Source organism: Choloepus didactylus, chromosome 5 (genome assembly GCF_015220235.1).
Source record: "Choloepus didactylus isolate mChoDid1 chromosome 5, mChoDid1.pri, whole genome shotgun sequence".
NCBI lineage: Eukaryota > Metazoa > Chordata > Mammalia > Pilosa > Megalonychidae > Choloepus > Choloepus didactylus.
Genome location: NC_051311.1, coordinates 8,724,679 through 8,740,348, shown reverse-complemented (window position 1 = coordinate 8,740,348; position 15,670 = coordinate 8,724,679). Strand labels below are relative to the sequence as shown.

The following is a 15,670-nucleotide window of genomic DNA, read 5'->3' as shown; positions in this document are numbered from 1 at the left end:
CTTAATGCTTCTGTACCAACCAAATACAAATTAGCATCAACATACTTCTTTGCATTCTAGTATACTGCGGCATAATCCCAAAACACAGTGTATATTGAATTCAATAGCACTCTGAAAACCAAAAAAAAAAGCAAAAAACAAACAAACTAACAAACAACAGGTAGCCTTAAACCCTGAACAGTATACAACAAACTGCTGCCTTTCTGAAGTTGAAAGTAACATTTGGCTTGTCCAGCAACTGAGACTATAAAATCAGTCTAGTGAGGCACCAGCTCCCTTTCCAGAGGGTAGGCATATAAATCCTGTAATATATCTAGCAGTCTTGGAAATCCCATTTCTGCTTTCAAATGCATGTTCTAGAAAGTGAAAAGATGATGCTGCACCTCTGCTTCTCCAAAATAAATAGCCCTTTTTGAACTCTTAAAGCCAACTACAAAGTACATTGCCAACAGAATTTTTTTAAGAGTTAAGTACTTTCTAAGGAGCTTTGAAAATCTCAGATTGATTTTCTTGAGGGAAAGTTCAGAAGTATGCTGAGATCCTTGGCTTAGAAATCTGTAAAACAACTTCATTTGATTGTAAGTAAACTTCAGGGGACCTTTCAAGATCTGGAAATTCATCATACTCTTATTTTGAAACAGGATTCTTGTTTGTTAATTCAGTGTATGTTGAGAGGGCTTTCTCTAAATACTCTAAGACTAAATGACCATGGACAGAGTCAAACACTGAACATTGATGAACATATTTTGCATTTATATGAACATCTATTAACTGATTTCAGCATTGTAATCAAATAAATTTTCCAAAGTTAAAGTGGGATATTTAATTATGTGCATAATCATAATACTTAAGGTTATAAGGAAGCTCAGAAGTCATCTAGTCTAATCCTGTCAATTTACAGATGAGAAAACTAAGGATTAGAAAGGCAACTGGTGTCCCTGGTGACAACATAAGTCAAGGATATGGTCCAGAGTGGTGCCAATATTTTCTGTCTCCAAGACCAGTATTTCCACCATGATCCACTGACATTGCAAGCTTCACAATAATTAGGAATGAAATTAAACAATTATATAAATTATATATTACTATAAATAATGTGACTTTAATACAACTACATTAAGAAAGCTTATAGTCAGGTGAGGACAACATTTGGGAAGATAGAAGCTGCGGTGCAAAAATTTATCTGAGCTGTGTCTAACAATTCTACTTTTAGTCTTTGGTCTTTATAGAAGGCTGATAAGAGTTGCATTACCATTCACAATGTACAGATGAAATAAATAAGACTCAAAAGCCTCAATAGCAGCAGTTCATCAAAAAACTCTTTGATGTATAGCCCAGGAAAATGCCTCTATGCTGTTCTTACAGGTAAGCCTCTTCTTCCCGCCCATAAGAAAATCCCTAAAATCATAGGATATGTTTGGCTTAGAGCAAGTCAATCATTCTCTTCTATTGTGTGTTTCCCTCTTGTTGAAAGGAGAAATGTGTACCAGATCACTGATGGAAGCGTGTGGTGCAGGTGTAAAGAAGAGATGTGATCCCTCAGAAGTCAGCCTTCCACTGTGTGTCACTCCCCCATCAATACCATCAATATCATTTCCACAAGGAACTATTTCTATGTTTATCAGCTCTGTTTTCAAAGATTTCTTTTTTCCACTTGGATAGGCTACTTAGAATTCATAGCAAAAAGAGCTATTAAGGGATTTGGAGATCGTTAAGTCCATTCCCACATTTTAATTATGCTGAAACTGATTTCCAAAGATATAATACAGCTAGTCAGAGACAAAATGGAACTGGAGACAAAGTCCTGACTCAAGTCTAATAGCTGTCTGACTATGAAACACTCAATTTCTTGAATATTTTGTATATACTGTACAAGTACTTATTTATTGTAAGAATATTGTGGGCCTGAATTGCACAGGGAAAAAATTCAATGGGTAAAAGAAACAGAAGCAAAGTGTTTGGGCTAAGATTTGAATTAAACATTAGGAAGATTTTTCTTTGCTAAGAACCCTTATAACAAAGATTCATGCGCCTTGCAAGGACAGACATATAGGCCAATGGAATTGAATTGAAAGTTCAGGAATAAACCCTCAAATCTATGGCCAATTAATTTTTGACAAGGGCACCAATTCCACTCAATTGGGAAAAAATAGTCTTTTCAACAAATGGTGCTAGCAAAACTGGATATTCATATGCAAAAGAATGAAGGTGGACCCCTATCATACCATATACAAAAATTAACCCCAAATGAATCAAAGACCTATATATAAGAACCCAAATTATAAAACTCCTAGAAAAAAAACATAGGGAAACATCTTCAGGACCTTGTATTAGGCAATGGTTTCTTAGATACACCAAAAGCTCAAGCAATAAAAGAAAACGATAAATGGTCTGTGGTAGTTTGAAGCTGTTCTGTACACCAGAAAAGGCCCTGTTCTTTTAATCCATTCCTGTGGATGCAGAGCTGTTGTGGGTGGGACCTTCTGTTTAGGTTGTTTCAACTGAGATGTGACCCAGCCCATTCAAAGTGGATCTTAAACCTTTTACTGGAGTCCTTTATAAGAAGATAAAACATATACAGAAGCTAGATATAAAATTGATCAGTTTAGAAAGAAGCCCTGGAAAAGCTAAGAGACAACCCACAGAAAACAGAGAGGAAGCCACTGAAGCCAGAAGCTGAAAACAATGAAACCCAGGAGAGAAAGAGGAGCAGAAGCTGGTCATGTGCCTTCCCATGTGACAGAGGTGTCCCAGATGCTGGAAGCCTATCTTCAGGGTCCAGGTATCCTCCCATTGATGCCTTGGGTTGGGACATTTTCATGGCCTAAAAACTAAACTGTAATTTAATAAATCACCATTGAAAAGCCAAACAGTCTCTAGTATGTTCATTTTGTCAGCTTTAGCAAACCAAAATTTCATCAAAATTTAAAACTTTTACACATCAAAGGACTTCATCATGAAAGTAAAACAACAACCTATAGAATGGGAGAAAATATTTTGAAACCATATATCCGATAAGGGTTTAATATCAGAATATATAAAGAACTCCTACAACTCAACAACAAAAAGACAAACAACCCAATTTTTAAAAATGGGCAAAAGACTTGAATAGACATTTCTCCAAAGAAGATACACAAATGGCCAATAAGTACCTGAAATGATGGTCAACATGATTAGCCATTAGGGAAATGCAAATAAAAACCACAATGAGATATCATTTCACACCCACCAGACTAGCTACTATTAAGAAAAAAAAAAAAAACTGTTAAAGCTACTGTTAAGAAAATAACAAGTGTTGGAAAGAATGTAAAGAAATAGGAACCCTTGTACATTGTTGGTGGTGGTGTAAAATGGTACAGCCACTTTGGAAAACAATTTGATAATTCCTCAGAAAGTTAAGTTTACAATTATCATTATGACCTGACAATTACACTACTAGGTATATAACCAAAAGATCTGAAAGCAAATATCGAACATGTACTTGCACGCTGATGTTCATACTGACATTATTCATGATAGCTAAAAGATGGACGCAACCCAAGTGCCCATCAACAGATGAATGGATAAACAAAATGTGGTATATACATACAATGGAGTATTATTTTGGCCATAAAAAGGAATGAAGTTCTGATGCAAGCTGTAACATAGATGAACCTCGAAGACATCGTGTTAAGTGAAATAATCCAAACACAAAAGGACAAATATTATATAACTCATGTATATGAAATAATTTGAATATGCATATTCATAAGGTCTGAAATTAGAATACAGGTTACCAGGAGCTGGGGGTTGAAGTGGGGAGTTAAGACTTAATTAGTATGGAGTTTCTGTTTGGGTTGATGGAAGAGTTTTGGTAAGGGATGGTGGTGATGGTAGCACAACACTGTGAATGTAATTAACAGCACTAAATTGAATAATTGAAAGTAGATAAAATGAGAAAATTTAGGTTGTAAAGAATTAAAAAAATTCATAGAACTTTACAAAACCAAGAGTGAGCCCTAACGTAAACCACAGACCATAGTTAATAGTATAATTAGAATAATTTTGCTTCATCAATTGTAACAAAGGTACCACACTAATGTTAAGAGTTAATAATGGGGAAAACTGTGTGGTGGGCGGGAGTATGGGAACTCTGTACTATCTGCATGATTTCTCTATAAACCTAGAACCACTCTAATAGTAATTTTTTAAAAGTTAAAACAAAAAGATTCCTGTGCCTTGATTTTCCTTCCAAAATTAATTTCAGGTGACGTAATATTTGTCTCTTCTTATTACCTCAATTGGCCAAATTCATGTTTTCTCTTCTATTCCCATTCAAATAGCAACAAGATTGATGTGATAATGGACCATAGTTGGCCTTAAAAGAATAAGTATATATCACTTATTTGAGCCAAATATATTAATTATTTCAAGCCAATACCATGTTGCATTTTTAATTTTAAATTCTAAATAACAAGATGAAAATCATAATTGGGAAATCAGCACATGGTGGTGGAAAGAGTACACAATTTTCATAGATAAATCTAAATTCGATTTGGGCTCTAATTTACTAGCTGCATTACCTTGGGTGGATTGCTCAACTTTTATGAAATAGAAACTACTTTTAAGAATTAAATGCAATGGTATATATAAAGCATCTAACATATAGTAGGTGCTCAAAAATATTGATTCCCTGTCACAAAAGAGTTATGCCACTCCTAGCAAATTCTTTAGCTCTTTGGATCTCAGTTTCCTCGACTGTAAGATGAAAAGATGGAACTAGATGGCTTCTAAAATTCCTTTCAGCTCATCAAGAATTAATTTCCCAAAGGAACTCAACTTTCATTTAAATTCAACAGACATTATTAACTGCCTTGCATCTGCCCTAGGGACTGACCAGTTCTGACCATCACCAAGAGCTGCTCTGTGTATTCAGAAGAATAGGCTCCAGCTCCTTACTACTTTAATTCCCCAAAGAAAAATTAGTATCTAAAGCAAAGACCCTAAGTTTAACTCTACAAGGATATCACAAGCCTAATGTAAGTAAAAATATTTTAAGGCATACCTTACATAATTACTATCTCTTTTTCCTATAGGATAGCAGATAAGAACTAACATGTTTAAACTGTAGGTCTACAAGCAAAGACTCAAGGGATATTACATTAAGAGGATTTAGTGCCATTTTTTTGGCAGTGCTCTTGCTACAAACCACACAAGTGAGCTCTGCACAAGTCACTTCACCTTTCTAATTCCATTTCTTTATCAATAAAACAACAGGTTGAACAATCTGATCCCCTTAAGATCTCTTCCAATTCTATCATTAATATCTGCCAGAATCCTTAATTTGAGGGGCACAGAACATGGGACAAGGCACTCACCGAGCAGAACTCATTTTGCTTTTTGTGGGTGCTGCTGGGCCTGGCCAGCTTCTCTAGAGAGCCAGACTTTTTTGAGAGCCTGGCTTCATGCCTTGGCGGAGAACATCATCTTTGAGCACTGTGACAGCGCTTAAAGACTCAGCCAGAGGAAACAAACTCTTTTCTGAGAATAGGACAAAAAAAAAAAAAAGGTAGGGGGTGTGTGAGTCTTCACAACCTCAGACCCTTGTGATAAAAGCCTTTCATCTTGGCTGGCAGAAGCACTGGATTCATTCGGGTGACCAATGCCCTCTGATCCTTAAGAGAAATAGTTCTGGAAATGAATGATCCTCACTGCCCAGTCCCAGATCTGACACTTGGAAATACATAGATTTTTAAGCAGCAGCAGCTACATTATATGCAACACCCTGGGACTCCTTCCCAAGACTGAGTGTAGCAGAGTGGTTAAGAGTGCAGAGTAGGCTCAAATTCTGCCTCCACCACTTAACTGCTATGCGGTTTAGGGCAAGAAGCTTAACCTCTCTGTGCTTCAGCTTTGTTTTCTGTAAAATAAGGAAAATAATTACACCCAACTCATAGGATTGTTGTGAGGATTAATCAAGATATGACATGCAAAGCAGCACAGAGCATGACATATAGTGTTTGGATATATGATAGATGAATGTACACATAGATGACAGATAGACAGATAGACAGACAGACAGACAGACAAAGGTAGATTAATCCTGGGACTCCCTGAAAAGGCTCATCTGAAGGCCACAAATAATTTGCTGACAGTGAACGACATTTGGCCAATCTTTTCTGAGCAAATAATAGGGAATGACTCAAGCTGGGCTCAGCTCTTACTAATAGGATCCTGCAAGAATCAGGAGGAAATGAGATTATCATGAAAGCAAGAAAAAGTTACTCTGGTTTAAGACAGGATCTTTAAAAGAGAAAGAAAAGCATGTGTGCATGCACACACACACAGATTCAATATGGTCATAAGGAGTCAAAGATAGTTTTTCATTCATGCCTTCTCAACTGTTGCCATCATTAAAAGCTACAGAATGTTATAGCTGGATGGCTCTCTAGAGATGATCTACTCCAACTCCCTCTCTTAATAAATAGCTGAGGCCCAGAAAGCACAAGCAACTTGCTCAAGGTCATTCAGCAGTTCATGACAGTGTCAAGACTCCCCCCACTTGCTCACCCAGTACTCGAACTGGTCTCTTTCACCAGGACAGCATTCTGCCCTTGCTTTGCCAGAGAGGTTTGTTACTTCTGCCAAGTTCCCAAAAAAGTTCAGAAGCAAGTTCAGCCCCAGAGACCTCCTTTCCAGGGTATCCCAACTCTCAGGGTATTCCAGGTGGGAACTGGGAAGGACCCCACTCAGCTGGGCCGTCTCCCAAGAGCTCTTTGGAGCTCCTAGTCCTTTCCTTTCTGTTCATTCCTCATGTCCACTCTTTAATGCTGCTTCTAGACCTTTCTCACCTCAAAGGTCAAGCACTTCCCAGGGCAGAAGTTACAACCTACGGATTTACAAATTCTCACCTTCCCTCCCACACTCTACCTTGAGAAAGGAAACGCAGACCTGTTATTAAATTTTCTCCAAGCTTCCTGGGAGAATTCAGTCAGAGGTGGTTTCCTCCTTCCCTAAGATAACTCAACCAGGTTCTTTTACAAAAGGCATGAGTGTGTGAAGGGCTGGAGAACCAAGAATGCCTGGCCCGGGGGACAGGAGAAAGAGGGGACCAAGGAATCCGATCGAAGGCGGGGGCGGGTTCGGGTGGAAGGAGCGCCCTGCACCATGCAGTCTGCGTCCTACAGCTGGCGGATAGGCTGCTGGGACCGACGCGACCGCTGAGGGGACAGAGCGGCGGAGGGGACTGCACTGTCTTGATTACAAGCTCTGGTAACTGACTAAACAACAGACGGGTGCCTCCAACTACACAAGCAAGAAACAGGCAGAGGTTACCCGAAGTGGAGGAAACCAGGAGCTGTCCCTTCCTCCCGCTGGCTTTTCTCCTCTCTGATCCGGGGCTCGCCGCTCTGCGCGCCTGGCGAGCACCCCCAAGGCGGGTCGCATCACCCGAGGGACGGGGACTGCCTTCCCTGCAACCCGGAGGGTGGAGAGGCAGAGGGCCGCGGAGGTCTCCACGCTCCATCAAGTGCCTCCCTCTTCCCCCTTGCAGGAAGCGGATCCCAGTCTTCCGCGGACAGACATGGAGCGCTTGCGCCCAGACACCGGCGCCGGCGTGAGGTTCCCCCAGCCGGGCTTTTGCTCGGAAGCCGGAGGCGTAAGTGTCGTGGCCAAGCGCTCCTTCCGCGCACACACGCCCACCCGCGAAGCCGGAAGAAAGACTTTGCTCCGGCCCTTTCCCCGCCCCCTACCTGAATTCAGGGACCAGGTTAGGCTGCAACCCGTAGAAAGCAGCGGAGAGAGTGACCAGCCACCCGGGCTTGTAGCTCCCATTCTCGCACTCCAGATAAGGCGGAGACCACTTGACGTGGCTCCTGTCCCCGCCGAGCCCGTTCCTGCGCCTCCAGCTGTGGCCCAGGCCCGGGGGCCCCTGGTTGGAGCCGCGGCGGTGGACGTGGGGCCTCCACTTGCGCCGGAGCCCGTGGAACCACTCGGTCTCCAGCGTGGCGTTGGCCAGATGGTGCGCCGAGGAGGACAGGTCCTGGAGCAGGACGCGGCTCTCCTCGCGCGTGGCCTGGAGGAAGACCTGCGGGGCGGGCGCGGACAGCGACTCGGTGCTGAAGGTGATGGCCGCCCGAGAGATGCTGGGCTCGCCCTCCAGGAGGCTCCGCACCAGCGCCTGGTACCACTCCAGGTCGTCCTGCAAGTTCTGCTCCCGCGACTTATTGCTCTGCAGCATCATGTTGAGGAAGTTGGTGGCGTGCGTTAGCGTGTCCAGCGCCCCGTGCAAGGAGGGGTGGGAGCTGGCTAGGGCGGGCGCCTTCCCCGGCAGGCCCGCCAACTCGTAGCGGCCGGAGCAGTTGGCTCGCTTCAGCTGGTGGGAGTCCCCGGTGTAGAGGTAAGAGGCCACGTCGGTGGGCACCTCCTGGGAGAGTTTCTGCGCCAACATGCTGCCGGCAGCGGAGCGGCTCCAGGGAGCAGAGGGGTCCGCGGCAGCAGCGCGAGCCGGCAGCTGGGCAGGCTGCCTCCCCCTCAAGGTCCTCTCCCGAGGGGTGTCCGGCCGTCCCGGAGGGTCGCGGCTGGCGTCCACAGCTCCCGATCCCAGGGGAGCGAGCAGGAGGCACAGCAGTAAGGGGCAAGCCATGGCTCCCGGCTGCCTCGCGCAGAGGAGAGGAGGTAACGGGAGGGGTCTCTTTTTAAATGTTGGTCATCAATTTATCAACGGGAAGACTTCTGTTAGGTGTCTTCCGCCTTCTCCAGATGGCACCCAGAAAAGCCAAAGGGACTTTCAAATAAGATGTTTTGAAATTGGCCCGATGGCTAAGCTGCCGTCACAGAAAATCGAATCACCTGTGGCAATGCTGGCTGCACCGCCCCACAGTGGGTCGGCTCGGGATTACGCACCTTGCAGCCCCGAGCCGAGCAGGTTTAGCTCCCCTCCGGCGCTCGGCAGCTAGACTTGGCCTGGTCCCGTCCGTCGGTCCCGCCGCTTTCACTGAGATGCACTCAAGAGCCGATGTTGCGGCTGCTGCCGCCGCGGCCGCCCGGGACGCTGCTCCATCATCGGGCCGGGGACAGGTCGCTGTCGCCTCCCAGCCCCGGCTCCTCCGCGTCCCCTTCTCCCGCACGGCGCGGAGCGCGCGCAGCCCAGCACGCCGAGCGCCCGGGGAAGCCCAGGCAGCGAGGGTTGCTTTTCAGATGTTCGTCACTCCGGAGTCGAGAGGGCCTGGGAGCAGGTTAATTGGAGCCTTTCGGCTTGGCCGCAAACCACACTCGGCGGCTCCGGGCGCTCGGGGGGAAAGCCGGTTTAAAGAGGCGGCTTGGCCGCAACCAAACCCTGGCGGGGCGGCCTCAAGTCGTCGTCTTCCCTGTTTGGTCGGCTCCGCTGTCAATCAGCCGCCCGCCATTCGTGGGGCTGGGGCGGGAGCTGTCCAGTGCTGAACCCGCGGCGGCGCGCGCGGGGCGGCGGGGGCGCGGGGGCGCGCGAGGAGTCCGCGCACCCACACTGTTCCCCACGGCTCGGAAACCCCAGGGGTGGAAGCGGGTGGGCGGGAGCGAGCCCAGAGGCAGAGCTTTCGTGGCTCCGAGCGAAGAAAACTTGGAGGCGCCGAGGAGGAGGATGTTGGCGTCTTGCATTCTCAGTTACATCAGTCTTTTCTTTTGCCTGGAAAAGAGGGAGAAGGGAGTTGCATTTCTGACTTCAACCGGAGGGGAGGGACGTAGGATGAAGACGTGTCCTCCCGGGCATCTGCTCAGTTTAGGCAAATTGTCAAGTCCTCCTCCTTGCTGTCCATTAAAGAAATGATTAAACCTACTTTCCGAGGCGGATCTGAACTAGGAGTGAGTGATGGAGACATCTACCGGCTGAACTTCAAGGGGGGAAAAAAAGCCATATTTGAAGAACCTCTGATTTTGAAAGGAGGCCAGGATGGGGAGGCCGGGGAGTCAGGAATCTTGGACTGTGAAAGAATGAGAGTAAAGGAGTCTGAGTTGGGCAAAAAGGGGAGTGATTCTGATTGGGGGTTCCCAGAATTAATGGCTAGGAACTGAGACTTCAGCTTAGCTCTAGGTTGGGGTACCCCGGTAGAAGAGAGAAGAGCCGCATAAGCATGCCAAGCCACCCAAAATGCTGAGAAATCTCTTACCACGAACTAATTATCTTATTTGAAATAAAATTTTGATGCTTTGAAATTTTATTTATTAAGGAATTTTAAAAGTCTTCTGACATTCTGGTTAGTACTGGATACGTAGAGTTCCACGCACCTCCACTTTTCATATACGACCTTTGTCTTACTTTGTCGGGGCTGCTATGACACATACCACAGGCTGTTTGTCTTAAACAGCAACAGGAATTTCTCGGCGCACAGTTTGGAGGCTAGAAGTTCAATGTCAGGATATCAGCTAGTCATGTTTTCTCCCAGAGGCCGTAAGCTTCCTCCCTCACACGGCAATCTCACTTTTTCTGTTTCCTCCTCTGGTTCCTGCTTCCCTGTCCAATTTCCTTTGCTTGTGGAGACTTCAACCAGATTGAATGAAGACCCAACCTCAATTGAGTTTGGCTACATTTTAACTGATAATATCTTCAAAGATCCTATTTACAAAGGAGTTCACATTTTAACTGATAATATCTGCAATGATAATCTCTGAATGAGTTCACACCCACAGGACCAGGGATTGGGATTTGAACAAGTCTTTATGGGAGACCTGATTCAAATCCAACAACATCCATTTTCGGATTCACCAAGGAAGACCCAAATAGCAATTTACAAAATTCACTTCAATCCTCAGTTCACATTAATACCACTCAGAGCATTCCAAGATCCCTCTGCTTGGATTTACTTCATCATTTCATTTCATTTTCCCTACTGGGAATTTATCTAAACATTGGAACATAAGCTCCAAAAGGGCAAAAATCATTGTCTGTATTGGTCACGGATGTATTTTGAGTACCTAGAACAATAGCTGGCACATGGTAGGTTTTCACGAAATAGTTTTTTTTTTAATGAACCAGAAGATGGTGCTGATGAAGTTGATTATTTAAAAATCCATCTCCTCTCCCAGGAGAACTCTGCCTGGTGTCAATGAAGAGGGCTTCTGGAGTAAGACATAACAACCAGTTTTCCAAACTGCAGTGCATAGTCTTCAAGTGAATTTTTATAGCTAGGCAAAGAGTGATTATTAGATTTGTATTTACTTACAAGTGGAGTTCATGTTCATATCCAACTTAAATTTTGCTTTGGTCTCTATGCTCCTATGCTAAATAAATGTCATCCCAGCTTAATGCTCTATTCTAAATGTATGTGGCAATAACAGAAGAATTTTGTTTCATTTTATCAGAGGATGCAATATGATCTTGCACTTACTTAACTCTAAAGACTGACATAATTTCCTCATCAATTGATATTTTAGAAAAGCTATATAACAATAATTCTTTAAAATGTTATAATGTCTTAAAAAGGGAAGATATAATTGTGTGAGTAGCTCCTTCTGTAAGTAATTCAATGACTCAGCATAATTGAAAGACTTGGGTTCTGATCCCAGCATTGTTTTAAGCAAGACACTTAAAGTTTCTGTGTCTTGGGGCACAAACTGTACAGCGTCTGGGCCTCAGGATTTGACACTGAAGAGGTACTGGGGTGGCACCTGAGTCACTTTCCAGAGGGCCATCCCTTCCCCTAGTGCACATCTAACAATGAAGGAGCAGGTTATGCTGGGCTCTTGCAATTTTAGCATTCCTTTAAGTGGAAGCTTGACTTCCAGCTTCTGCTTCCTGTTGGCTTTCTCATAAAGCCTCCAGTAGTAGGACTAATGCCCAATCTCATTCAGTTGGGCCACTCCTTCACTAAAAATAACATCTTCAAGAGGTCCTATTTACAATGTGTTCAAACCCACAGGAATGGATTAAGATTAAGAATATGTTTCTTTCTGGGGAATATAATTCAACCTACCACAATAACCAAGATAAGGAGTGAACCTGGGATGAATGCCTCCCCAATTATATGAACATAATCTGTATCTAGATAAATATCCCTATTTAGCATCAAAATTAAGAACCATATTATTTAAATGCACATTCATATTGGGTAGATTTTGACTATAATAGAACAATGAATGGGAGACCTGTAGGCCATGTTGGAAAGGCCCAAGGCTTGTTTATCACAGCCTGAAAAGTTAATCTAATTGCTTTAGAATAGCCAAATTTTCACTGGTGAAGAAGCAATGCGTAATGGGGTAATGTGCTGTTAGTTGTCATTCATTTTTTGATTGATTTATCACTATTATAGAAAGAAAGATATGATTTAGCATATCTTTAAGTAAAAGGAATTAAAAGAGGTCAAAAGCTGATGAGATCATATTTTTGCAAGCAATATAGGTAGAGTCATCAAAAGATTTAAGTGCTGATTTAAGTCATTTAAATCAGCAAGGATTAGGACCGAGGGCTGTGGTGGAAAGGACACTCATTTGGCACTTGGGAGACTCAAGTTCAAGGCTTGCCTCTGCAGCTGTGTATGTAGTCATATGACTTTTGACAATGTCCTCAAACTGTGGAGCCCCTTTTCTTCATCTGTAAAATAAATGTTGTATTAGTTAATCCACACTGTAAAATCGCAGCTGAGTGGAGTCAGGCAAGATGGCGGCATAGAGAGGAGTGGAAGCTAAGTAGTCCCCCTGGAACAACTACAAAAAACCAGAAACAACTAGTAAATAATCCAGAATAACTGTGGGGGGACAAACGAGACCATCCATTCATCATACACCAACCTGAATTGGGAGGAATGCCCAAGAACACAGCATAAAATCTGTAAGTAAAACCTGCGGAACCAGGTCGGGAGACCCCCTCCCCCATAGCCCGAGCTGCAAAGCCTCGTGGTGCCAGAGAGAAGCTCTCTCCCAGCAAGCGAATATAGCTCAGCTGAGCTCCAACTGGGGTTTTAAGTAGCGAGTGTGAACTGCTCACTACAGGTACGCAGCCCCAAAAAACAGACAGAGGCTTTGGGTGACGACTGACCTTGGAGAGCCTTGGACTGGGTCTGAAGGGGGCTATCTGATTCTTTTTCAGCTCAGTGGAGAAAGCCCCAGTCATTTTCAGTTTCCAGGGCTGTGAAGCGGAAAAGGGTGGAGACAGCACAAGCAGAGAGCGAGACCATTGAAATGCTAATGACCTCCACCTGAGGGGTCTGTCTTCTCTAGGAGGAAAGGGGTGGGACCCTTTCCATTCAGAACCAGACCCCAGAGCCTGGGGGAACACAGCCACACCGCCTCACACCAGTCAAGAATTATAGGCTAACAGACGTCACCTGCTGGGCAGAAAAGCACAGTGACCCGAGGCATCAAAGGGTGGAGCAATTTTCTAAGACACATCTGCAGGGAAACCAGATACTGGATATTTCTTCCCTCTGGGACCTGAGCCTGTTCTGGTCTGGGAAACCTGATTTGGATAACCAAGGAAACCATGCCTAGACAACAGAAAATTACAACCTACACTAAGAAAAACAAAGTTATGGCCCAGTCAAAGGAACAAACGTACACTTCAACTGAGATATAGGAATTTAAACAACTAATGCTAAATCAATTCAAAAAGTTTAGAGAAGATATTGCAAAAGAGATAGAGGCTGTAAAGGAAGAACTGGACATGTATACGGCAGAAATCAAAAGTTCAAAAAACCTGCTAGTAGAATCTATGGAAATGAAAGGCACAACACAAGAGATGAAAGACACAATGGAAACATACAACAGCAGATCTCAAGAGGCAGAAGAAAACACTCAGGAACTGGAGAACAAAACACCTGAAAGCCTACATGCAAAGGAGCAGATGGAGAAAAGAATGAAAAAATATGAGCAACATCTCCGGGAACTCAAGGATGAAACAAAGTACAATAATGTACGTATCATTGGTGTCCCAGAAGGAGAAGAGAAGGGAAAGGGGGCAGAAGCAATAATAGAGGAAATAATTAATGAAAATTTCCCATCTCTTATGAAAGACATAAAATTACAGATCCAAGAAGCGCAGCGTACTCCAAACAGAAGAGATATGAAGAGGCCTACACCAAGACACTTAATAATCAGATTATCAAATGTCAAAGACAAAGAGAGAATCCTGAAAGCAGCAAGAGAAAAGCAATCCATTACATACAAGGAAGCTTAATAAGACTATGTGCGGATCTCTCAGCAGAAACCATGGAGACAAGAAGGAAGTGGTGTGATATGTTTAAGATACTGAAAGAGAAAAACCACCAACCAAGAATCCTGTATCCAGCAAAGCTGTCCTTCAAATATGAGGGAGATCTCAAAATATTTTCTGACAAACAGACAATGAGAGACTTTGTGAACAAGACACCTGCCCTACAGGAAATACTAAAGGGAACACTACAGGGTGATAGAAGACAGGAGTGTGTGGTTTGGAACACAATTTTGGGAGATGGTAGCACAACAATGTAAGTACACTGAACAAAGGTAACTAAGAATGCGGTTGAGAGAGGAAGATGGGGAGCATGTGAGACACCACAAGAATGGAGGAAAGATAACGACTGGGACTGTGTAACTTGGTGAAATCTAGAGTGTTCAACAATTGTGATAAAATGTACAAATATGTTCTTTTACGAGGGAGAACAAGCAAATGTCAACCTTGCAAGGTGTTAAAAATGGGGAGGCATTGGGGGAAGGATGCAATCAGCATAAACTAGAGACTGTAACTAATAGAATAATTGTATTATGCTTCCTTTAATGTAACAAAGGTGATATACCAAGGTGAATGCAGATAAGGGGGGAGGTAGGGGAGGCATGTTAGACACTTGACATTGGCGGTGTTGTCTGATTCTTTATTCTACTTTGATTTAAGGTTATTTTTCCTTTTGCTGCTTCCTAGCTGTCATTTTTTTTTGTTTCCTCTTTCTTTTGCCTCTCTACCTTCTTTGACTCTCCCTCCTGCCGTGTGGAAGAAATGTAGATGCTCTTGCTTAGTATGAGCAGAATGTTCAATTAGGATGAACTTAAATGTTTGGAAATGAACAGGGGTGTTGGTAGCAAGATGTGAGAATAACTAACAGCACCAAATGGTGTGTGAATGAGGTGGAAAGGGGAAGCTCAGAGTCATATATGTCACCTGAAGGAAAGTTGGAGGTCAAAAGATGGAAATGTATAAAACTGAATCCTATGGTGGGCAATGTCCATGATCAACTGTACAAATACTAGAAATCACTTCATGAACCAGAACAAATGTATGACAATACAATTAGAAGTTAATAATAGAGGGGCATTTAGGGAAGAACTATATACCTATTACAAACTATATACTACAGTTAGTAGTATTTCAACATTTTTCATTAACAGTAACAAACGTACTATATCAATACTAGGAGTCAACAATTGAGGGGGTTGGTTAGGGATAGGGGAGGTTTAGAGTTTCCTTTTCTTTTTTTCTTTTTTCATCTTTCACTTTATTTCTTGTCTGGAGTAATGAAAAGTTTCTAAAAATTGAACAAAAATTAAGTGTGATGGATGCACAGCTGTATGAGGGTACCCAGGGGCAAGTGATTGTACACTTTGGATCTTTGGATAATTGTATGGTATCTGAACAATCTCAATAAAAATGGAAAAAAAATCGCAGCTGAGTGATGAATATTGTTCTAGTTTGCTAATGCTGCTGGAATGCAAAACACCAGAGATGGATTAGCGTTTATAAGATGGGGTT

General features: G+C 43.3%; 1 protein-coding gene across 1 annotated transcript in view; it reads right to left on the bottom strand.

Moving 5' to 3' along the window:
* The window catches only part of GPR158 (G protein-coupled receptor 158), a 479,696-nt gene extending 471,073 nt beyond the window's left edge, over positions 1-8,623 (bottom strand). The window contains exon 1 of the mRNA XM_037837890.1: positions 7,731-8,623. Within this exon, the coding sequence (XP_037693818.1) occupies positions 7,731-8,623 (893 nt within the window). The remainder of the gene's footprint in view (positions 1-7,730) is intronic.
* Between the last annotated feature and the right edge of the window lie 7,047 nt (positions 8,624-15,670).